The sequence below is a fragment of the Maylandia zebra genome, linkage group LG9 (genome assembly GCF_041146795.1).
Source record: "Maylandia zebra isolate NMK-2024a linkage group LG9, Mzebra_GT3a, whole genome shotgun sequence".
Taxonomy (NCBI): domain Eukaryota; kingdom Metazoa; phylum Chordata; class Actinopteri; order Cichliformes; family Cichlidae; genus Maylandia; species Maylandia zebra.
Window position 1 is genome coordinate 34,089,767 of NC_135175.1, and position 18,805 is coordinate 34,108,571.

At 38.8% G+C, this 18,805-nt stretch overlaps 2 protein-coding genes across 2 annotated transcripts; one reads left to right on the forward strand and one right to left on the reverse strand.

The window, feature by feature from the left end:
• Positions 1-2,778: 2,778 nt before the first annotated feature.
• Positions 2,779-5,249, reverse strand: LOC143420533 (NACHT, LRR and PYD domains-containing protein 1b allele 3-like). Its single transcript, XM_076888713.1, has 2 exons — positions 5,231-5,249; positions 2,779-4,790 (listed from the first exon to the last, which is right to left on the reverse strand). The coding sequence occupies exon 2, from the start codon at positions 4,772-4,774 to the stop codon at positions 3,389-3,391; it is 1,386 nt and encodes a 461-aa protein (XP_076744828.1). The 5' UTR covers positions 4,775-4,790; positions 5,231-5,249; the 3' UTR covers positions 2,779-3,388.
• Positions 5,250-7,924: 2,675 nt separating this feature from the next.
• LOC143420534 (caspase recruitment domain-containing protein 8-like) lies at positions 7,925-16,576 on the forward strand. The gene is made up of 2 exons (XM_076888715.1): positions 7,925-8,461; positions 14,384-16,576. Exon 2 carries the CDS (start codon positions 14,468-14,470, stop codon positions 16,454-16,456), a length of 1,989 nt encoding a protein of 662 aa, XP_076744830.1. The 5' UTR covers positions 7,925-8,461; positions 14,384-14,467; the 3' UTR covers positions 16,457-16,576.
• The last annotated feature ends 2,229 nt before the right edge of the window (positions 16,577-18,805 follow it).

Consider the following 18,805-nt stretch of genomic DNA (forward strand, 5'->3'; position numbering starts at 1 on the left):
ATATGTAAGTTTCCAGAAACCTCCTGATTAACCTTAAATTTCAAGTGTATTTCATCACAACTGTAAGAAGAGCAAAGCACAATGCTTACAGATTTAATATGTGTGGAGCTTAAAACTTCAACTTACACCTCACTGTGTAACTTTGTGTGGGGTGCAGCTGAATTTCAGACAGCTGTTTAGTACCACATAGTGATTCACAAGTGTTTCTAAGGGCAGACGTCAGAGTCAGCTGCTTGATTTTATACAACTCTAACTGAAAACACAATTTCAATGTGTCAGAGAAGACATGCACTATAGTGCATGTCTTATGGTTTCACCTCCCAAAACTCAGTTTCTACCGAGATTGGAAGTCAGATGGCTCTATCTCTATCCAGCTTACAAAACACACAAAAAAGTTCATTACATTTTCTTTGTAATCATTTTTATTACAGATAGATAGAGATAGTGCGATCTTTAGGTTTGTGTCCATCATCAGGTGTAATGCTGAAATGTGAAAATAAATTGCAGATCATATAAAAAAAGGAATAATCGTTTTATTTATTTATTTTTTATATACTTAATGTGGTTGAGTGGACATCAGTAGCTGTGCACGATTATTCAGCAGAAGTGTGTCAGGATGGCCAAGCGGCTTATTGTGCTGCGTTCAGGTTGCAGTTTTCCCTGGGGGTGCGGGTTCAAATCCCACTAACAACATTGAATATTTGCTCTTATTGTCAAATTCCTGGCCTGGAATAAGTCCACCCTTACCGAGAGTGAAACTGTTCCAGTACATGAAATACTTCACTTAAAGGAAAACTGGACAAGATGAACACTTGTTTCCATTTGCCACGTGATGTACAAAGATGGCAAAAAGCAGAAAAAAATTAGAAATCATCATCAAGTAATCTGATTACTATCTGTCTGCACAGAAAATCTGCTGGAGCTCAAAATGTACACGACTTAGTTTAAAGTGAGTGATTCCCTCAGGTAGACTGGAACTTAGGGTTCCCCCACGAGTCTAAGCTCAGAGCTTAAATAATGTCACTGTAATGGAGCGAGAAAGGCAGCAATGTTACATCACACATTTCTCATAGTGAATCTGATACTAAAATATCAGAACATAAGTCTTCTCAAAGAGCTGTGTGCCACGTAAACTGTTTGATAACTCAGGGGTTTTATGTAAGACATATAATATTTTGTGTAAACAGAAACATGATGCAGCTTCCTGTGTATGTAAAAGTTTCTGAAATATTCATAATGTTTATATGAGAATTTAAATGAATTGAGTGAAATATCCGAAAAGTGGAGAACACGAAAGCGTTTCACCAGCAATATGATTATACGTAACAGCAGACGTCATGGTTTTTCTTTCAGTTTCATTCATACGTCACATGATTACAATTTTGTTTTCATTTTCACTGTGAAAAAAGAGGAAAATATATGTTAATATTGTGCTTCTTTATTTTTCTGTTATTTTCTCAAACGAAATGATAAAAGTGTTTGTAAAACTTTTATTATTTTTTGTTTGTTCTTATTCATGGAACAAAAAAACCTGTCAAACTCCAAAAACGCATCATGTTGGCGATGATGGCGATGGTAGGAACATAGGTTTAAGTTTACACTAAACAGAAACTTTTCACAATAACTGACTTGTACATGGGATAAAGATGGATGATTAAAAATAACTTTTTTCCTGAAGGCCTTTATTATTATTCTTTACTATTTTCAACAAACCTTAAAGAGCAAAGTTGGAGTCATAACTTGGACAAGTGCAGCTGGGAAATCAAGTCAAATTAAAGCTTTACCCAAAGCATAATTATGGAGAATTTAAAAGTATTAGCGGAGAGCAATAATTACAAATATAGTCTAAATGTTTTTAAAATAGCTTCTCAAATGTACAGTTCAAATCCTTACTTTTACATTTATTGTTTTTTTCTTTTCTCTGGTTAAAATCGGGGTTTGGGTGGTTGTCTGTGAAATGTGCTTTTCTTTACCACATCCTCTTTTTTTTGGAATTGATGGTATTAACTAGTTTTGAACAGACCGCACATGCATACATTGTGGCGCAGATGTACAGAGTACCACAACTGTCAGCAAAACTTTAAGTAACGTGACAATAACCGTCTCGTGTTGTTCACCAGTGGATTTGCATGAACCATCAACAACATTATGAATTAAATGAGAGGAACAACCCCACGCAGTTCTCAGGATTCCTCGATGCTCTTCTTTAAGCACCTATTAATTGTTTGCAGGGTCTTATAGGAGGTCTCCCTGCTTCTCCGATGACAACTTAAGTTGGCTGATGAAATAGGGTAACGGAAGAAGGTTAAAGGTGGAGGAGAGATGGAGAGACTTGAAAGAAAAAGTCAGAAAAATGCAGCATAATTCTATGTCCGAGTTTGTCTTTGCATAAGCAGTCCAGAGATGGCTCCGATACGCCCCAGATCGTTTGGGTGGCGCAGGACCACACCATCCATCCCCATCCCAGAGTAAAAATTACAAACTTCTGTGAAACATATAAATGTAAATAGGAAACTGTCTTTTAATAAAGTATTTAGCAAACGAAACATGTCTATTGACCTTTTATTGTTTAGTTTTTTTTCTCTGTTACATCACATGCAATGCTTTCTTATTTTAGGATATTAATATTGACATGATACATTGTGAGACATTTTTTTATAAAGGGTGTCCAATTTGAGGAATAAGTACAATTATGTGTTTAGGTGGTTGAAGTATTGATGGAAACATGCAGTAGTTTAGTATTGGTTAAAATACCTATAAAGAAAGGTAGATTTCCAGTCATGATTTAACTGTTGTTTTAATAAAAAGCAACTGTGCGAAAGAGGTGGAAAATCAACACCATAGCTCAACAGTGTTTCAATATCAGAATCTGACATTGTTTTAATGTCAACAGTATTAGAAAATATAACGTCGAATCAATGTCAGGTTTCAACATTGATTCAACATCAAAACCTGACGTTGTTTCAACGTTAAAAAAGGGTGCAAGAGTGACGTTAGGTCAACGTCACACTTCAACATTGATTCAATGACATCGCCTGATATTGACTCAACATTGTTTCAATGTTTCCTTGCTATCTGGGTGGTCTATGTGTACGTATCATAAACAGGAGCCTTCACAAAACAAACAAAACAAAGAAACAAAAATCCCCAAGAGGATTCACCACAAGGTACAAACCAGATTTCAGTCTGAAGATAAAGGTCTGGATTAAACTTTGCTTAAAGATCAAAAAAAGCTGCATTAGTCCTATTTGGACAAATTAAACTAAAATCAACCTCCAACACAATGATGCATGGGCGACACTGGATCACTCGTGGTTATTGATGTTGTAGCTGAAGCCTGAAAGACTCAATCAGATCTAGGCAAACATAACAAAATTTGCCAGATACATCAAATCAAAAAAAGATTTCTGTGGAGGAAGGCGTCAAGCTCACGCAGAAACTCAATCATCTGTGAACTGGCAGCTTCACCTTTCCTTCTCACAGTGTCGATAACAAAACGAGCTCTATCGCTCCTGGTTTGCATTGCGTCTGCTTCCTCCCTGTCACCATCAACCATCAACCCTTTCTCCAGGAGTTTGTCCATCAGACTGCTGAGAACAGGTCCTGATATCCTATCAATGAATGAGCTCCTTACATTTAAAAGCCTCTTTTTTGGAGAAGCAGCCATGTCTCTAACTCTGTTGGGCAAAAGACAAACCTCTCTTTCCCAGATACAGCTGGAGCTACCCTGGTGTGTCACACTCAGGTTAATATCTGTAATGATTGTTTTTAAAATCACCTGGAAGGTTGTGATGGAGTAGTTAAGATGCTCCTCATTAAACTCTGCCTCATTTGGTTGAACTACAATCAGGTCATCGTCAGGAACAGTGGACAGAGTGTAAACCTGTTTTGGATACAGAATACATTTTGAGGGTACATCTATGTACATCTCTTCACCAACTAATTCCCTCCTCTTGTTTTTAACATCATGGATCATGATGTTCCTTGGCAACAACAATACATTGAGGAAGGATCTGAGATTAAGTTCTTCTGGGGGTTTGTAGAAGAGCAGAACCAAAGCTTGGACTGGGTCAGCGGGAGAGTCCTCATCCTTCACATTACCAAAACCAGAAAACCCTGTGATGTTTATAACAACATGAGTTTCTGTTATCTGATGAGGGCGGATGAACTCAATGCCTTCATCCTTCACATGTGCGACCTGCAAGAACTGACCTCCACCTGTGGAGATGAGCTCACAGTGTGGGAGATGAAGCTGACACACAGACTGCTGCTGACATTTGATGTCAAACAGGGGTCCTGCAGGCTTCTTGTGGTGTTGGGCCAGCAGCCTCCTGTTCCAAGGGACAGTCCTGTAAACCACGTCTCCTTCTGCCTTCATGTCAAACACCAGGCCGGTCACACTGCACTGGTACAGGCCTGCACAGGAGCACTGGAACGTGTAGGTTTCATCATCAGACTCATCAGCAGTGATGATAGGTGTAAACTCTTCAAAGCAGCTTTGTGGCTTCATGTCAGGTGAACAGGTTGCTTGTGTTAAATCCGTCCTTCGTTGTGTTGTTCTCAGTGACTGACGCCGACCTTTGTTCTGGATCATTGCATTATATGTAATAGCACCAGTATGTTTGATTTCTTCTAGGCTTTCCTTCCCATTAACACTCTGACTGTTAGATTGTGTGTTCATTGGTACAGAAGTCTGTCCATTAAGCTTTTTCTTTTTCTTCAGTGGTGCGTCTCCTGCATCAAAGCAGTGCGGATGTTTCTGTCTGAGTTTCATCCTGTCTTGTTTGCATCTGTGAAACATTAAAAATAAACTCTTCATTGCAACACTTTTCACTCTCAACTCTTATAAAACATTTTGAAACAGTGTGATCTCAGATTTGTTTTAAAAGAGATCATGACAGAAATTATTAAAAACTCTGTGTGCTGCTAGTTTGTTCTCAGCATATGTAACTTTTTTAAATAAAGGAATTTGGCAAATAATAATAATAATCACAAGATTATTACAAGTTAAACGCTTTCAGCAAAAATTAAATGCATAGTATTCACACAAGTGCAATTAATAGGTCTGTTTTCTATCTAGGCTGGAGACTAGCAGTGCTGTATTGCATTTCTAATTTGACCTTTTCTTATGAAAACTGACATCAGAATAAACTCGATAAACTATGTAAACTTATCTAGTTTTACATAAACCTACATGCATTAAAGACAGAAAAAAAGAGATCTCACCTACCCAGTAACTTGTCCGTCGTTTTCTTATAACTGAATCTTTTAGACAGGTTGTCATGTCTTTTTATTCCAATCTGTCGTGTGACTCCTTCCTCTTTCCCAGCCGACTGTGATGTCATTTAGGGGTTTCATAAGTGGCAGCCTACCACAGTGATTAAGTGTGCAAAACTAAATAATTGCCAATAAGTGCAGAGATTTTAAAATGTGATTTTCAGCTGATGGTGTTTAGACAATGACCAGGGGTTTGAAAGCATCTCTAACGTGACAGGTGCTTATACAATATGATGGCTAAATCCACAAAAAGCAGTAAACCTTAGAACCATCCACAGCAGGTCATCTGATCACAGTCTGTGTGCTCAGAAAACCTACTACAGCCGAGTGATTCCTGCAGCTGGAATCGAACTTGGGGTTCTCCCACGAGTCCAAGCACTCAAATAATCTACAATAATGTCCCTGTAATGGACCGATGACGGCAGCAATGTTATATTACTCATTTCTCTCATAAGGGAATCTGATATAGCTTCTCTATAATTGCTCATTAAAAACTGAAACTTTTTTTAAAGGACTTTATTATTAAGACTTTGTTAAAGATCTTACAGAGAAAGGTGTCATAGGTCATAGATAAGACAGGTGTAGCTGGTAAACTTTAAGTAGAGAATGAGTGTCTCATGTTGTTTGCATGAAACTCAATACGATCAGCATCTTTCAGCATCTGTTGATTGTTTCTGGGGCTCAAAGCTACGCGCATTGCACACGCAGGGTCCTGCAGGATGTCTTTCTGCTTCTCTGATATTTATTTAGTTGGATGATCGAATGGAGAACACAAGAAGATTAAAGGTGGAGGAAAGAGGGAGAGACTTCAAAGAAAAACGGTGCTGCACCCTGGAAAAAAATAATTTCAAATGTACAGTTCAAAAACAAAAACTTTTATTTGTATTTAGATTTTTCTTCTTTTTGATTAACATCTGAGTTTTAAACAAACAAGTGTTTATGTTGTGGTTATTTGTGGCCTGAACATTTCTTTACTTATTTAAACCACGTCCTGTTTTCTTGAAGAGTTGCCATTTACCCATTTGTGGTGCAGACAGTGTCAGCGTTTGGGAATCCCTGATGAACAGACCACACATGTATACATTGTCACGCAGAAGTACAGACTGTCACCCGCAAAACTTTAAGTAACTCGAGAATGAGCGTCTTGTGATGTTTGCGTGGAGGATGAACCAGAATAAACAGGACAATCGACTGTTGAGGGAGTAGCAGCAGCTGCTGTTTGCTTAGTTGGCACATAACATTGAATAAATGATAGCCTTAAACTTTGCTACGGTACTTTTAGAATGACATGCATTCACCATTGCTCTTCAAAAACGCTGACTGTGGAAATCTCAGTGTTAAAGCTACATTGTTCTAACCTGCGATTCCATCAGATGAATGCTTATCTGTACGACACAAAACACAAGTCACACACAGACTTGGTCTACTACCAAACCTAATAAAAGGTCAGCTATATTGATATGTATAAATAATAACTTAATTTAAATTTGTGAGTATTATGTTGCTTCTAAGAACTGATATTTTTCCTGATGTTTCTTGGGTGAATACAGAAACTTCTGATGCTCTTAAAAGCATTAGACACCATCCACCCACTGAGGTCTGAGGGATCTTGCCTCTCACTAATCCAGGTGATGCTATTTTTTTTACAAATTCGATTGGTCCCTGGGCATTTATACGGATCTCTTATTTTGACCATAGGTTACCATGGCAATGTATCCCAGAAAAAACTGAACCACCTTCATAAACATAAAACTCAGGACTGGAGCTCAAGTTAAATCAATAAGGCCTCAATACTGCTTTGTTGGACAGGGATTTAGTGAAGGTGATCAGGACTGACTGCCAGCTACCAAAACCCTGACATGTAATTCTGAGCTTTCCAAGACATTTTGGATTAATTTAGGTTAATTTAATCAAAAACCCGGAAAAAGTGAAAAACAAGAAAGCAGGAACTGCATTTGTTGTTACATAATTACCGGAGCGGTCAGACAGCTCAGCGTTTGTTTTTATACATTACTTTTTGTTTCACTTTCTTTAACTATAAATCTCTGCCCACTTCTAATCTATGCTTGTTGAAAGCAGCATGTTCCTTTGTTAGAAGCAAAATAGTTTGCAAAGGATTTAAATGAGATCTGAAAGTTTATTAAACAAAAAAGTAAAAAACAATAAATCGAATTAAACTAAAAGGGTTTGATACTGGTGACGTGTACAGGTCGGCCCCGCCGAACATTTTTCAAACATTCAGAGAGGTTTCGGGCGCTGATTGTCACGCACACATGTAAAAATGAAAGTAGAGACTGTGGCTCTGTTCAGGTCAGGAGCGAAGCTGAAAAGCAGGTCGGACATCGTCTGCTTCGTGTGTCTTGATCGTGGATTTGTAAAACCTGATGTTTCCATACTGAGGTTTTTACTGATGCGCCAAAACATACCTTCGAAAATGCAGTCACAGTTTTTTCAGCTGTAGTCCTAAACCAAAACTAACAATAACAATATTAGATTAAATGTGTGAAAACACAGGTGAGAGTGAATCATTTACTTAAAAAAAAATAAATGAGAGAGAGAGAGAGAGGCAAGGCAAGTTTATTTGTATAGTACAATTCAACAACAAGGTGATTCAAAGTGCTTTACAGAGACATTAGAAACAAAAACAAATAAAAAGCATGATTTAAAATTGATTAAAACAAGCAAACAAACAAAAAAGCAGGAACTGCATTTGTTGTTACATAATTACTGGAGCAGTCAGACAGCTCAGCGTTTGTTTTTATACATTATTTTTTGTTTCACTTTCTTTAACTATAAATCTCTGCCCACTTCTAATCTATGCTTTTTGAAAGCAGCATGTTCCTTTCTTACAAGCAAAATAGTTTAGATTGGATTTAAATTAGATTTGAAAATTTATTAAACACAAAGCAAAAAACAATAAATCAAAATAAACTAAAAGGGTGAGATACTGGTGACGTGTACAGGTCGGCCGCACCCTGCTGGACTTTGAAATGAACAAAAAACATTTCTAATAGCTGAGGTGTACATGGGATCAAGGTCGATAGGTGGTAAAGTGATTTTAAGTCGTTTTCGTTTATATATTCTTAAAACTTACTGGTCGAAGGTAAAGTCAGATCTTGGCAGGTGCAGTCGGTGGATCACACCGAAAAAGGAAATCAAGGCTGAAACGTTAAGGAAGCTTCAGGTAATGTAGAATGTGAACATTTGGGTTATCTGCAGAGAAACATTTTAAAACATTTGTAGAGAACATTTTAAAAATATGAAAGTTAAGAAAAGAAGAGCTTACAGAAACAAATTCTTTCTTACAAACTTTTTAGAACTCCCGTTCGGGCCGTGTTTGTCTGTAACGATTAACATTTCTCTGTTAATTAAAGTAGGGTTTATTTTTATTTTTATTTTTTTAGTTGTGGCATGAACATTTTTGTACAGAGGGCACATCCAGAGAGATTTCGGGCCCTGATTGTCACGTACGAGTGTAAAAACGTGGCTCTGTCCAGATCAGGAGCGAAGCTGAAATGCAGGTTGGACATCCTCGGTTTGTTAAACACACTCAGGCTGTTTACAGCGTTGCGTCCTGTTCCAGTTTCTACGGTGGCTGGGAAGTGCAAATCGCAACAAATTAAAAAACTGCAACAAATAAAAAACAAACCACAACAAAATACAAAAAGCCCACAACAAATTACAAAAAGCCCACAACAAAATACAAAAAGCCCCCAACAAAATACAAAAAGCCCACAACAAATTACAAAAAGCCCACAACAAAATACAAAAAGCCCCCAACAAATTACAAAAAGCCCACAACAAATTACAAAAAGCCCACAACAAAATACAAAAAGCCCACAACAAATTACAAAAAGCCCACAACAAATTACAAAAAGCCCACAACAAATTAAAAATCCTTGACGGAAAGGGATTGTCTGAAATACCGGAAGTGACACAAGCGTGATGTCACGAGAGGGGGCGTGGTCAGGGTTTTTGGTTGAGGCGCCACATTTCTGGGCCGAACAAAGCGCTAGCGAAAGAGCGAAAGTACACGGATAACACCAGCTATGGTTCGTACTTGCTGTGCGGTCGGTTGTAAAGTTAGATCGCACGGCCGGCAAGGGAATAAGGTTGAAAATGGTTTATCTTTTCATTCTTTCCCCACCTGGAAGCAACATGAGGCAGCTCATGTATCGGATGTTACCAAACGAAGGCGTCTAGCCTGGATAGCAGCTGTGAGACGAGCTGACGTGCAGTTCTCTTCCATCTCCAAATATCTGTTGGTGCTCCAGACATTTTCATTCCGGTAAGTTCTAAATATGTTCATATCTTTATAGCCTATTAGTTTTATTTTCGATGCACTCTGAGGTCATAGAAAATTAGAAAAAAACATCCTACTGAGTGATTTTGCAGAACTACCTTCTATTTATAGAGTTACTAATTATTTGGCATTATTGCAGCAAACCAGCCCATGAAATGGATGAAACATCGTGACTGGGTTCCAGCGCTACACAAGGGACCTGCTTCAAACATACTACCATGCCAATCAGATTACTTCTTCCATGTGAGGGTGAAGAGGTGACCCTTCTGGATAAGATGAAGGTTTGCTGCCGTTTTGGTGAACAGTGTGGTAGTAAAACCAGGGGAAAATGAAACTTGCTCCTGTTAAATATTCTTTAGTCTTGTGCTGTATAAATAGCGGTAATTTTTCAGAACATAAATTGAAGTAATTGATAGTAAATAAAGTAACGTTAGTAGTGGGTGATATCGTGTAAATGCTGTCATGATTTTGTGTAAACATTTTGTCCTTTATAAACTATGACATGGATTCTACATTGTAACTGATGTGATGTTCTGTAAGGTGGTTTTAATAAAAAAAAAAAAGAGCAAAACTTAGTTTGTTTCTTTATTCAACTTTTGAACAGTGGTACTCAGTCAGTACATATTCAGTAAATGCAAATTATTTACACGGCAGTGCACTTCAGGCATAAATCTAGACCCTTATATAAAACATTATGGGTCATTCCCACAACCCGCAGCTTTACTGTGTTCCAGCAAAGATTCCAATAGCAGTGACAACTCCTCCACAGTAGCAGGTGGGATTTTTCTTTTTTGAGGACGGCTCCTTTTACCTGTCACTACAGATGGTCTGTTTATGTTTTGATTGAGAGCAGTTTTTGGTCAGCTGAAGAGGAGAAGTCTATCTTATGGCCAACCTCTGGCTGTATCTTGGTCATATTACCCAGAAAACCCCAGTATGCAGGTTCATCTGTAACAGTCCTTGTGCCACAGATCTGCACTGTTGCTTCTACATTAAACAGAAGAGCAGCGCCATGGATGCAGGTCTCCAGGACTCCGGCCATACAGGTGCAGTGGGCGGCTTCAACCTTCCCTGTGATGCTCACAATGACCCAATGCTGGTTCATTCAGTCTTTGAGAGTGCAGTACCTGAAACATACAAAGTTAATTTAAAGACAAGGACTCTAATGAGCCAAGGCCGACATAAATTTGTTTTATCTACTTTCAAATCCATTTTATCATAAATGTAACAAAGTATTTAGAAAGTTAGCACATACATGTAATTTTCCATTTTTTTATGTATCCATCTATAGAACGCTGCATGTTATATTCCAAATCTGCCTGTTCTCTTTCAGAAACCTGCCTTCAGAAAATGAACCTAAAGTATGTAATGCAAGGATGTCATCACTTTCAAGATGGAGAAAGCATAAAGTTTGACTTTAGGTGACAATTATGGACACGTAATATGATAAGGAGATTCTGCAGGTCATTAATCAATGTATTATAGTAAAAAATTTATTTTTTGTGACACAGGACACAAACATGGAAGCAAGATATATAATTAGGATTATTTATAATAAATATGAATAAATAATTGCAATTTCTTTAACCATTGAGAATAACTAAATCCTTCAGGACAATGTCACATCAATGCACTGAACTCACTATGGCTACGTTCACACTGCAGGTCTTAATGCTCAATTCCGATTTTTTTTTTTTTTATTTAAATCTGATTTTGTGTCTGCTTGTTCACACTACAAATAAAATGTGACAGCAAACACAGTCCTTTGTGAACCCTCAAAGTGGCCCGCATGCGCAAAAGAAGACGTCACACACAACGCGCTCTGTTTAGACCAAACAGCATTGTTTGACTGATGGTCCTTAATATAAAGACTTGTTTCAGACTTTACGTTATCCAATTTTGCTTTAAGTTATTTTGTTATTTACATATGGCCTAATAATGATCCTTATTGTTGTTTTAGAGAGGAGCGGTGCTTCAAAGGATAGTTGCAGATTTATGTCAGAATCTGCAGATTATACAGTACAAATAAAATGTTCACGTTATCTTCCCAACAGTTTCACTAACATCTGCACGGGATGCACACGAAGCGCTCATGTGTTCTCAATGTCTTCTCCAGCGCTGATAATTGGCATATGTTTTGTGTCAGTGAAATAAAAGACGGATTTAATGCGTCATGACCATTCAAACAGCAGTTGCTTCCTAAAACATCAGATATGTATCGGATTAAGTACCACATACGAAAGTGACCCAGATCGGATTTGAAAATATCGGATTTGTGCTGTTTTTACACCGTCATACCATGATTGGATATGGGTCGCATACGGTCAAAAAAGTCGGATTTGATGCGTTTTCGCGTGCAGTGTGAACGTAGCCAGAGCCTCCACGTGTTCTCACTCTAATTTGCACCTCATGAATGAATTTATGATTGCACTAATTTGAATGTTCGGGAGGAAATCAAACGCATTTTACTCACAGTGCCCTACAAACGTCACTGCTGTTTAGTTTTCTGTCTTCATTTATGTTGGAAGTGATAGCAGAGTTGTACGTTTGAATTTGTTTCCAAAATCCCTCATTTAGATGGAAGCTAGCGAGCTAACTTCCTGCTAATTTCTAACTCTGTTAAATGTCATATATTCCGTTTCGTTTTCATGGATGCCTGGATGTTAAACTCAATTGTTACACATGGTAGAGCAGAACGCTGATAATTTTATTACAGATGAAAGACTTTAGACAGTTTTTCAACTCTCAGTAATGCCACAGTGATCCTGTGATTTATGGACCTGCAGCAGCGTTTGAGCCCATGCTAGTGACGTCAGACTTAAAGACCGGATAAAGAGTGATATGAACATATCTATAACTTACGGGAATGAAAATGTCTGGAGCACCAACAGATATTTGGAGATGGAAGAGAACTGGATATCAGCTCGTCTCACAGCTGCTATCCAGGCTAGACGCCTTGGTTTGGTAACATCCGATACATGAGCTGCCTCATGTTGCTTCCAGGTGGGGAAAGAATGAAAAGATAAACCATTTTCAACCTTATTCCCTTGCCGGCCGTGCGATCTAACTTTACAACCGACCGCACAGCAAGTACGAACCATAGCTAGTGTTATCCGTGTACTTTCGCTCTTTCGCTAGCGCTTTGTTCGGCCCAGAAATGTGGCGCCTCAACAAAAACCCTGACCACGCCCCCTCTCATGACATCACGCTTGTGTCACTTCCGGTATTTCAGACAATCCCTTTCCGTCAAGGATTTTTAATTTGTTGTGGGCTTTTTGTATTTTGTTGTGGGCTTTTTGTAATTTGTTGTGGGCTTTTTGTATTTTGTTGTGGGCTTTTTGTATTTTGTTGTGGGCTTTTTGTAATTTGTTGTGGGCTTTTTGTAATTTGTTGTGGGCTTTTTGTATTTTGTTGTGGGCTTTTTGTAATTTGTTGTGGGCTTTTTGTAATTTGTTGTGGGCTTTTTGTATTTTGTTGTGGTTTGTTTTTTATTTGTTGCGGTTTTTTAATTTGTTGCGATTTGCACTTCCCAGCCACCGTAAGTTTCACTGAATATGCGCATATTTCTTTTTGCATACTTTTGGATCAAGCTGGAATATAATCATCCAAACAACCGAGATAACTTTGTATCGCTCGCTTAAAAAACAAAACAAAGAAAAATAATTAATTGCTTCGTGTTTCTTGATTATGGATTTGTAAAAACTGATGTCAACAGTAGTTCTCTACAGGAGTAAAATAACAACATCAGTTTAAATGTGTGAAAACACATGAGCCGGAAAAGAAAAATAAATAAGAGAGAGACAAATAAGCTACTTGGCTCAAATAGGACAATATATTCATTGCACTTATTCAATGAAATTCAATGATTAAATAATAAAACTATTAACGAAAAATGAAAATATAGTTTAAGCTGAAATGTCCGAGTGAAACACATCTTGTTCATTGGTTTATGTTATGTTAAATTCTTTCTTGCCTTTTTCTTTTAGCGTCACTTAATCAGGCTCTGATGCGTTCTGACACTTTTGTGTTCTTTTTACTTCCTGTATAAACACCAGCTGGTGTGTGGGGAAAACGTGTGCTCATATTTTTTGTCTGGTCACAAGTGTTGGTGACAGAGTGGAGGTTGCTTCAGTGTACTGCTGTGTAGCCTTTGTAAGTAACTTCTCTCTCACTGAACATTTTTTTCCAGCCAGGTACTTTCATGTGATGCAGCCTCCATGCTGTGCAGAGCCCTACAGATGTTATATGATATTATAATATTTGTATACATTTGTTTAATTAACGAACTCGAATGAACTCTGCTGGAGTAAAAGATGATTATTTAAGACCTTGTATGTGAGGAGCAGGATTTTGAATTCAATTTTGGATTGTTTTATTTATTCAATTCTGTGTTATTTATTTGCAATTCCAAATCTTAACCACACAGGTCCACTACAAACCATCTCAAATCAGCATTTTCAATCCGGGATTGCATCTTGTCTACATTAGACAAGATGCCCCTCCCTGAGCCTGGTTCTGCCGGAGGTTTCTTCCTGTTAAAAGGGAGTTTTTCGTCCCCACTGTCACCAAAGTGCTGCTCATAGGGGGTCATATGATAGTTGGGTTTTTCTCTGTATGTATTATTGTAGGGTCTACTTTACAATATAAAGTGCGTTGAGGCGACTGTTGTTGTGATTTTGCACTCTATAAATAAAATTGAATTGAATGTGTAGGCGTAAATAATGATTTGTATAAGCACTGTATACACACCAGCTACTGAATGATTCTTACAGAATAAAACAAAGTCTACAATTGGTTTTCCAGGTTCAAGAAAGTGACGGATACCATCAGAGCCAAAAAGAAGACTGAAGCAGCTTCTTTAAACAAGAGACATTTAAAGAAGAAAAGATGAAGTGTTTATTTAAGAACAGACACTTAAAGGAGAAAAAGAGAGAAATCACTAAAGTTAGAGATGATCCAATAAGTGAAGGAAAAACAGAAGAAGACACAAATTATGCATTTAAGTCACATGATGAAGAAGGTGAGGAGGATGTAAGAGCAGGTTGGTGCTTCTTTCTCAGAAGGCTCTCCTGTAGGACATACTGCATCAGTGATGAAAACATCAGAACAGAGCTGAACACAGACGACGACAATGATGATGATGGTGTCTGCTACAGGAGTGTTTCACTACCTAAAGAAAAAAAGATTTCAGCTTATAAAGATCGATTCAAGATTTTACATTTTAAGTGGAAGAAGTCAGACAGAAAGGAGAAACGTAAACCTTTAAGCCACAATCCTTCCCCATCACGGGAGCCGGCAATTGTTTGTAAGGAGCTCAAAGTGGAAGACAGTGATTTTAGACAGTTTAATTTGTCTGGCTCTTTTACTGTTGTTTTTCATGAGATGGAAGATTCACAAGAGGAACAAAACACATCTCACCAGTATACTGAAGGTAAATGTGGTGAAATTAAGTTTGGCTCCACAGACCTGATGGGCAAGACTTCATCACCCTGTAAATCCACTGGGTTGCCTAAATATATAAGTGAAGGAACAATTGAAGAAGATGGTTGCAGAGTTTCTTCTCCATGGATAAAAAACAAGTCAAGAGAAGCAGATCCTCCTGTCATGACTAAGAACATGTCATCAACCAATACGCTTTCACAGAGTTCTCATGTACAGCTCTCCTCCACAGATTCCTGCTACTTGACTCGTTCTCACAGCCTGTCTTCACTGACCAAAACACCAATCAAGAACTTGATACAAGCAGCAAGCTCACCTGACATGAGGTTAAAGGGGTTTACACCTGGCATTACTGCTGATGAGTTTGATGATGAAACCTACCTGTTCCAGTGCTCCTGTGCAGGCCTGTACCAGTGCAGTGTGACCGGCCTGGTGTTTGTCATGCAGGCAGAAGGAGACGTGGTTTACAGGACTGTCCCTTGGAACAGGAGGCTGCTGGCCCAACACCACAGGAAGCCCGCAGGACCCCTGTTTGACATCAAATGTCAGCAGCAGTCTGTGTGTCAGCTTCATCTCCCACACTGTGAGCTCATCTCCACAGGTGGAGGTCAGTTCTTGCAGGTCGCTCATGTGAATGATGAGGGTATCGAGTTTATTAACCCCCACAAGATAACAGAAAGTCATGCTTTTATAAACATCACAGGGTTTTCTGGTTATGGTAATGTGAAGGATGAAGACTCTCCCCCTGACCCAGTCCAAGCTTTGGTTCTGCTCTTCTACAAACCCCCAGTTGATCCTGATCTCAGATCTGTCCTCACTGTGTTCATGCTGCCACGAAATATTGTGTTCAGCAAAATTCTGCGTAACAGGAAGACGTCAGACAAAACTGAGAGATACATAGAGACATCATCTCACTGTAAACTGCACCCAAAGCAGGTTTACACTCTGGTCACTGATCCTGAGCATGACCTGATTAAAGTTCAACCCAAAGAAGCTGATTTTGATGAGGAGCACCATGAAAGCTACTTCCCATCATTTCAGGTAGTCTTAAAAAAAATCCTCACGGATATTAACCTGAGTCTGGGAGACAAGAGCAGCTCCAGCTGTGTTTGGGAAAGAGAGGTTTGTCTGTTGCCCAGCGGAGGGAAAACTGATACTTTGGACACTGATCCAATAAAGAGACTATCAGCTCTACGGAGCTGCTTCATCAAAAGTATATCAGGACCTGTTCTCAGCAGTCTGATGGACAAACTGCTGGATGAAAAGGTCCTAACTGATGCTGAGATGGAGGAAGCAGACGTCATACAAAACAGAAGTGACAGAGCTCGCTTTGTTATCGACACTGTGAGGAAGAAAGGTGAAGCTGCCAGTTCACAGATGATTGAGTTTCTGTGTGAGCTTGACCCCTTCCTCTGTGAATATCTTGGGTTGGTCTGACGCATCCATGTGAACAGACAGTAAGAATAATTACATTTATGACGCATTTCTCTAGTGTGTGTCATGCAACCTTTTTTAAATTATTTTTATTACCATTGTCTGAATGGATTTTAATGTAACTTAAAGTATGAAACTCTAACAGCTTGTGAACTGATTTCAGTACTTTTTCATGAATAGTTATTATTAATTATTATTACATGCATACAGATGAATCCATACAGAAGTATCTGTATGGATATGTCTCATGTATATGTGTTTCTGAATTTTTCATGAAGACAAACAGCAGCATGTTGCTTTGTCTTTAATTATTTGCTTTTATTTTTTTGTATATACAGAGCTGTTTAAAACATAAGGATTTTTTTTTATGATTGAATGTGAATCAGTTTTTTCTGTCAGGTATTTATTTAACCATGAGTTTTCTTGTACTTTTCATTGTGGACTAATTTCTACGGTTTTTTTCTTTGTTTGAAAAATCTAAAAGATGCAATGTCTCATCTTATTTTTTCTCCAGAGTTCCTCGGTGCATTTCTGCAGCTCTGATAAAACAGTGATGCCAAATGTGACTTATGAATATATAAACAGCTCTATGAAAATTATGCACCCACTACTGCCGTGTTCAATTTGTCATTCATTTTTATTTATTCAACCTTAAAACCTTGCACAAACCCCTTTTTAAATCTTATATAATCAACTTGTAATTCAATTTTTTGTGCTTTATATCATATCATATAGATGCTCTATCAGCTTGACTGCGAAAACCTTGAGCGCTCACTGCTCACATTTAAATTTCGGTAATGACACAGGCTCTGCTTACCTTCATTTTGAAGGCCTTCTGTGAGCGTGAGTTGTCTGCAGTTCTGGTATCTGACAGCAAATCTGTGAGGAGCCTTTCCAATTCTCCTTTCTCCCTCTTGCAGCCAAAAAACTCACACAGGGAGACCAATTTGTCAAGCCCCGGGACGTCGGGCTAGCGATTTTTTCAGTCGGGCTAACAAAATCTATCTCTGCCCGTCGGGCTGTCATAGGAAGGAAAAATATATGTCAATGCTTTTGCATTCTTTCAGAAATGTAGCTGGGTAATTATGTCATTGGCATCGGTGAGCCACTGTCAATATGTGACATATTGAAATCGCGTTTGAATTTGCGCTTGTTTTTTGCTTTCACTTTGCAATCGCGCGAACTGTGTATAGAGAGCGACAGCACTGATTGGTGAGTGATGATAATTTGCGCACCAATTCCTCTGACATCGTCTTAGCAATCGTTAGCTTACTATGCAAACATGACAAGTGAAATCTCCCACAGCTTAAACATGTGAGAGGTTGATCACGCAGAGAATCGCTGAGCTTATGTGAGTGTGTGTGTAAAAGCAGCAGGATATATATTTTAGTTCTGCTGAGCCAAACAAGACAGGTCAGGGTGAAGAAGTGACAGCCAAAGAAAAGCTTACCACAAAACGGAGAAGTTATGACAAATCAGACTATGAGGCAAAAAGAAAGTGCAGCTTTATGGTTTCATGGACAAAAGAATTTCTGTGGCTGCAATATGACGAGCTAAATAACCAGGGGTGCACATAAGTGGTCCGCAGGTGCGCATTCGCTGTCAAAATAAAAAACGCGCACAAGATAAGAAGTTGCAACAACGTGTTTGCGTACATAAGATTTTCAGGAGGAGGAGAGACATTTGTTTAGAACTCTTAAAGATGTCGAAGAAGCTCCTTTAAGCAATTACTGTGATGTTCCTCCACCTCCAAAGAAATGTCAGAAGTCCGAACCACAAAAGAAGCGCGTATTCTCGGAAAAGTAGTTGCAGGAGGTGAGCTGGCTTCAAACAAATGATGAACGCACAGAGATGTGGTGCAGAATGTGCCGTGAAAATTTAATAAATGACAAATTAAAAAGGCATGAACATTTTTTTTGTATCGAAAAAATATCGAACCGTGAATTTTGTGTATCGTTGCACCCCTAATATATATATATATATATATAAAAACACCCAGCACGCCCCTGCGGGCGGTTTATCCTTCAAGCTCGGGTCCTCTACCAGAGGCCTGGGAGCTTGAGGGTCCTGCGCAGTATCTTAGCTGTTCCCAGGACTGCGCTCTTCTGGACAGAGATCTCCGATGTTATTCCCGGGATCTGCTGGAGCCACTCGCCTATCTTGGGAGTCACCGCACCTAGTGCTCCGATTACCACGGGGACCACCGTTACCTTCACCCTCCACATCCTCTCGAGCTCTTCTCTGAGCCCTTGGTATTTCTCCAGCTTCTCGTGTTCCTTCTTCCTGATATTGCTGTCATTCGGAACCGCTACATCGATCACTACGGCCGTCTTCTTCTGTTTGTCTACCACC